General features: G+C 48.8%; 1 protein-coding gene across 1 annotated transcript in view; it reads left to right on the forward strand.

The window, feature by feature from the left end:
- The first annotated feature begins 43 nt into the window (after positions 1–43).
- The window catches only part of UACA (uveal autoantigen with coiled-coil domains and ankyrin repeats), a 64,128-nt gene continuing 58,153 nt past the window's right edge, over positions 44–6,018 (forward strand). The window contains exon 1 of the mRNA XM_019503900.1: positions 44–159. Coding sequence (XP_019359445.1) covers positions 106–159 — 54 coding nt within the window. The 5' untranslated portion in view covers positions 44–105. The remainder of the gene's footprint in view (positions 160–6,018) is intronic.

Below are 6,018 nucleotides of genomic sequence, written 5' to 3' on the forward strand. Positions count from 1 at the left end.
CGCCGCGCGCCCATTGGTCGATCCGGGAGGGGGGCGGGGCCGGGCGCGCTGAGGGTCCCGCGCGCCCCAGCCCCGGGCGCGGCTGGCGGTGGTAGCGGCAGCAACATGAAGAGCCTCAAGTCCCGCCTCAGGAAGCACGAGGCGCCGGGCGGCGGCGCGGTGAGTGACCGCCCCGAGCCGGAGTCACTCCGGAGTGCGGGTCCTAGGGGCGGTGGCGCGTGTGAACGCCCGACCCAGAGTGACTCCAGAGTGTGGGGTCCTGGGGACCGTGGCATCTGTGAACACCCTGATTTGGAGCGACTGTGGAGTGTGTGTCCCAGGGGTGTTGGCATGTGTGAATGCCCTGATCCGGAGTGGCTCCTGGTGGTGGTGGTGTGTGTGAATGCCGCAATCCAGAATGACTCCTGAGCATGGGTCAGGTGGCGGTGGCATGTGTGAACGCCTGAATCCAGAGCGACTCTGGAGTTTGGGTCCAGGGGGAGGGTGGTGCCACATGGGAATGCCCCAGTCCGGAGCGACTCTGGAACGTGAGTTCTGGCGCCATGTGTGAACATGGCAATCCAGAGTGACTCCAGAGCTGTCCCCCGCCCCCCTTGCCGAAACCTCAGGTGATGCATCGCGCAGTTGGCCGGTCGGTAACGGCGTCCTCCCCGGGGCGCACGCAGCTTCCCAGGCGCCCCCAGGAATCCCCCCGCCTCCATGCGCGGCCTCCGCTGCTCGCTCCCCCGAAGGATCCCTTAAAAAGCGCCGTCGCAGCATATTTTGGAGCGCACCTCTGCGCTGGGGAGCGTTGCCAGTTGGGAAGAGCATCGGGCGTATATACGTTATTGGGTGTATAAACGCCCTGCACGGAGCAGCCCCGTGCTCCAGAACGGCTCAGGAGGTCTTTCATCCGCGTGTCCGGTGCACGGCTTGGCACTGCCTGCGTCGTCTGCTACAAAAGGGTTTTGGGTCAATTTGATCTCTTTTATTATATCTTCTACGAGACCGGCCTTGACTTTTCCAGCCTAAAATGTTGGCAGTAATAATGGTGGCAATCATTTCCCAGCCAGTAATGGTGGCAATAAAAGTCAGGGCCGGCTTTGGAGATGGCAGCGTCAGTGTGTTCGGTGGCTTGTGGTTTTTTGGAGGCAAAAAGGAAAGGGGGGGCCAATGCCGGCCTGCGTGGCATGAATCGGCACTTCTCCTCCACGATGCAGTGCCGTTAAAAACTGGGACTGTTTTGGTGCCTGAAGAGAAGCTGCTTTTGCGACACGGAGAGATCAGGACCAAGGAGGGGCTGTGTCCCAGTGATGGAGGTGCCGATTTCCTTGGCCTTGGAAGACCCGGCTTTTGTTGGTGTATCGGTGTTGTTGGTCCTGGCCATTACACTGGCCGCTGTGATGAGCTCGGCGGTGAGGAGGCCGTGAGCTATTTACCATTTGCATCAAGCACTCGCTCATGAGATTGCAACAGAAACTTTTTGCTTGCGGGTCGGGGCGAAGGGGAAGGCTTGGGGGTGGACTCAAAACCTTCCCCCCTGTCTAGGCTCAGCTCCCCCACACCACCTGTATTGCAGGCTAGCGATCCTCCGCTCATAACTTCAGAGCCCACCTCCGAGGGCCCTTTTTCTAGTCTTTTTCCAACAGGAGCAGTGAACACCATAAATGCATCGCTGCAAGGTTTGGAAGGACTGTGAAGTCATCCTGATGTCTGAGTTTCAGGATGCTGCTGCTGCTCACTTGGGCAGACAAGTGGGTTGTCTGTGGTCTTGGGAGGACAAAGTTTTGCTTCGTATTTAGCAGGTGCCAAGATCTGTCTTGAAATAAAATGCCGAACCCTACAGAGCTCGAGGGCCTGGTACGCTAACCGGGGAATTGTTGCTTTTGAGACTGGCAAATGGATTTTTCCTCCAACTGAACATCACTCTTAACTGCTGCTTCGTTACAGTCAAGGTGCTCGCAGCAGCATTTGCCCCCAAATATCCTGCATGCTTGAGATGCCCAAATCCGTACTGATGCTCTACATACATCTCTTTGAGGTCTAGTTTGTGCTGAGGAGCTGCATTCTTCCTGTGTATGCTAGGAATTCAGCGTCCCTCCTGCAGTTTAATACGTCACAAAAGACTGTGTTATGGATGGGAGGAAAGGCAGCCAGCTCTTGGAATTCAAGGTAGATGGAGATGCTGTACTGGTCCTTTCAAGTGTGTGCATTTGCCCAACTTACACTCTTTGAGACATGCAAACTGTAGAACTTGGTTCTGAGATTATACCTTCTATTAGAAATTGCCAAAAAATGATTTTTTTCTTTGAGACTGAATTTCGGATGGTTTGTTTTTTACTAATACTCTCTGCAAAAGCTGTTGCTGTCTGGCAGGATCTGTTTTCAGGCATCTATGAGTACAGCCCCACATGCATTTGCAGGTCTGTTTAAAAAGTGCCACCCAAAACTGAGCCCAGAGAAGGGAGGCGAGAGGGTTGTGGTGACAAGGGAGTGCGGAGAGCTGGAAGAGATGAGCTTGTGGGGGAGGAGAGTGTCACAAAAATGTGCGTGCTTGTGTGGGAGGGACAGAATGGGAGGATTGGGATGCAGGAGGAATGCAGTTACACTAATGTAGTCATGTAATGTCTCATTGTAGAGAATGTGGAACAACCTGCCTTCCAGTCTAACTTCTGTCTGCTTTATTAGCAGGCTGGAGAAACCAATAAAAGTCCCTTGCGCAGGGTCTGAATGGATGTCGTCAGCCCCTGTAGGCAGAAGTAGAGTTGTGCTGCCTTTTTGTGTGGTTTTGGAGCTGCTTTATTCAGAAATGTTGGACTTAAATTGCAAAGGGTAACACTGCAACTGGCAGTAGCAACTAAAGCTGTCCCTTTGCAGGAGCAGTTCCTAGCCCACCACCCACGCTGAAAAGGAAATTTGGCTTCCTGCAGATAAAGTTTCTTCAGGTTGACTGATAGCGAGGTCCCCTGGGGCCTGCAGAACTGGACGTGCTCACTATTGTTGCCCATGGGAATCATCGCTCCCGATTCCTTTGCGCTAGCTGTTCTGTCATTCTTGGCTTAACTTAATCTTGTTTTTCATGAGTTACTAGTATAATTTAAAAAAGCTTTTGTGCCATCGTGTTGTGGATGCTTCCACCAGAAATATGTTTATAAGCATTGCCCTTTAGCCAGAAAACAAATAATTATTGAAAATATTTCGGGGAGGCTGAATGCCCAGTTCTGTAATGTGATAGACTTGGAAATGATTTTCAGCTGAGCAGTCCTAATCTCTGCACTGCAAGGGAAACTGAAGAAGGCAAGACCTCGTTGGTGACAGAGGAGGCTTCACTTATTAGCAGGTGTTACCTTACACTGCACAAAAATAGCGTAACCTTTTTCTCCGTGCACATGGGCTTGGGGGCTGAAGGAGCTGTTATGGGCCCTTCTGAAGGTTTCTGATGCGGTGACACAGAAGTTAAGTACACATGGGGTCCTTGGATGCCCTTGAGAGGAACTGCTGAAAGGGTATCTCTGACCTGGGGTTTTTCTGGTTGTTTTTGGTTGGTCCATTGTAAAATTTGACAAAGTTTGCAGCAAAGGTGAGCAAAACGATTGAGATCTGCTGACAAACTTCGGTGACGAGGACTTGTTAACTTGAAATTCGACTGCAAGGGGACTCAGCGCTATAGTGAAATGAAGGGAGTGGTGAGAACCGCACTTCTCGCTAAGGCTGCACTGGCATAGGGAAAGGAATCAAAACTGGACTGCAGTGAATTCAGAGCCTGCAAAGAAAAATCTTGCTTATTTCAGAGTGTTGTGTTGCAGAATTCTTTGCTGCATGAAATACATCTTCACGTTGGAGCGTTTAAAATGGCTGGAAAATGACATGGACACACACAGTGGTTGCAGCTCAAGATGAGCGAAGAGTAAGAAGTGTTGCTTTGCTTTGCCTAAAGGGGCCAGGAAAGCTTTGGCACCTGGCTGCATAATGCTTCTCTACTGTTGCGGTTCCCGGCGTGCTAGTGAATCCTCTGAGTACCGGCAGCTTGGAGAAGTGCGTAGACCAGTGGTCCAATGTAACACGGTAAATCCCATCAACCTTTAACTGCATTTACACGATCGCTAACACAGCTTGTGCTCCAGCTATTTTAGGGTGTTGTTACAAATGATGGTTACTGGTATCTAGCAGCGTTCTGGAACAACTGGAATTGCACGTTTGAATGTGTTCCAGCATGAATCGGAGAGGTGGAGCTCCTCAAGCAGTGGGTCCCTGCGTTTTCAGACCGGTGGACTACCGTTAGCATTGCCCACTTCTCATGGGCTAGCCTGCACCCCGATACCTGGCTCTTCTTTGGAAGGGGAGGGTAAGAGGTGTGCTGCGATCCCCGGACAGTCATTTGGGGCCTTCTTTCTCTGACACACAACCTTGGCCAGGTATACTGTTCTGTTTTGCAGGCTATAGTTTTGGGTGCCAGAGGCAGGATCTCAAACCCAACCTATGCCTCACTTTACACTAGTTTAAAAAAAAAAAAAAAAAACATCCCCGTCTTGAACTTCATATCCTGATTTTTAACTGGTTGTTTTCTATATCTCAACAACTGCTATGCTTTTCTTGGGGTGTGTTTGTATCCCAGGATGCTGCGCTCCTGAAAGCTGAAAGACGAAGATGACACGTATAGCGATTGGTTGTGGGTAGAGAGAATCTTGTCTTTTTTTTAAAAAGCCTCAAAGAAACTTTTTTTTTTTAGATGAATACAACTGTTTGTGATGCCTTGATAAAGGGTTAGCGGTTTCTAGTCTCTTCATGAACAGGCTGTTGGGGCAGAAAGGTAGGCAGTTGGTTTATTAAGCTGGCCTCATTTTGTAGAGACTTCATTGCTAGTTACTTGTATTTTAAATATGCAGCGTATCCCAAAGGGAACATGGAAGGAGCAGTTCTTACTTCTGCTAGTGAGTAAAGGGAAATGCTTCGCTGCATTAAACTGTTCTCTGTTGAGCTTCATGGTCGTGAAAGTTGTACGCTTTGCAAAGCTACTTCTGAGGATGTTGCTGTGCTCGGTAAATGTGACTTTTCCTCTACATTCCTTTAGTTAAGCAACAGAGCTTCTCTTTTATCCTCTCCTCTGACAATAAAACACACTATCTTGCATTCTTATCTGATCTCTCTTGTGGCCTTATCAGAACTGAAGAATGTAATCAGCTTGCCGTTGCTAGTTCATTAGCCATGACATGCATCCACGCAAAGCTTTGTCTGTACTATAAAATAACTCTGTTCACTGCATGGTTGGGGCCATAATGAGCTGCAGCCTAGTTTGTTTCTGTTGTAGACTGAGGAAATCAGTGGTTGAAACTCTTTGGGAATCATGGCTCTTAATCTGGTTTAAAACAGTTTTGAATATAAGAGGTCCTTGAATTTAAGATGCACCCAATCCAAAGAAACCCCTGCAAATAAAATGTTTTTACAAGACTGCTTCCGGGTTGTTGGTTGTAGCCGTGTCTAAGGAGGTTCTTTGGGTAGATGCAATATCTTTTATTGGACCAGGTGGAACAGTTGGAAAACCTGTTCTTTGCAAGCTCTTGGGCACAAAATTGTGCAAAGAACATTTTTTCCAACTATTTAGTTGGTCCAATAAAAGATATTGCATCTACCCAAAGAACCTCCTTAGACATGGCTACAACCAAAGATCTCACATTTACCCAAAGCACCTTGTTTGCCTCTTTACAAGAAAGCAGCGTATATGGTACCTATGGGAGAGTTTTATTTCCACTCTGGTTTTAGATGCAGGCTTTTTTTTTTCTTTTTTAGAAGAAATTTGGTTATGAGAAGTGTGTCTTAGAGTTGAAATAATACAGTAGGTCTCCTCCGTGCTGAATGTTAATAGCTAGGTGGTGCAAACATTGGGTGGTAGATGGCCCCGATAGGGGGTCTAAGGAAAGCTGTGTTATCTCCACAAGCTGACCTGGGTCCTCTGCATTGTTGTCTGCTTGAGCTGGTGAGAATAAATGTCCTGGCACACTCCTTGATATGGCTACTTCTGAAATGTCTTCAGGGGCTGAG

This window comes from Gavialis gangeticus, unplaced genomic scaffold (genome assembly GCF_001723915.1).
Source record: "Gavialis gangeticus isolate Ggan-Ray unplaced genomic scaffold, GavGan_comp1, whole genome shotgun sequence".
NCBI classification, from domain to species: Eukaryota; Metazoa; Chordata; order Crocodylia; family Gavialidae; genus Gavialis; species Gavialis gangeticus.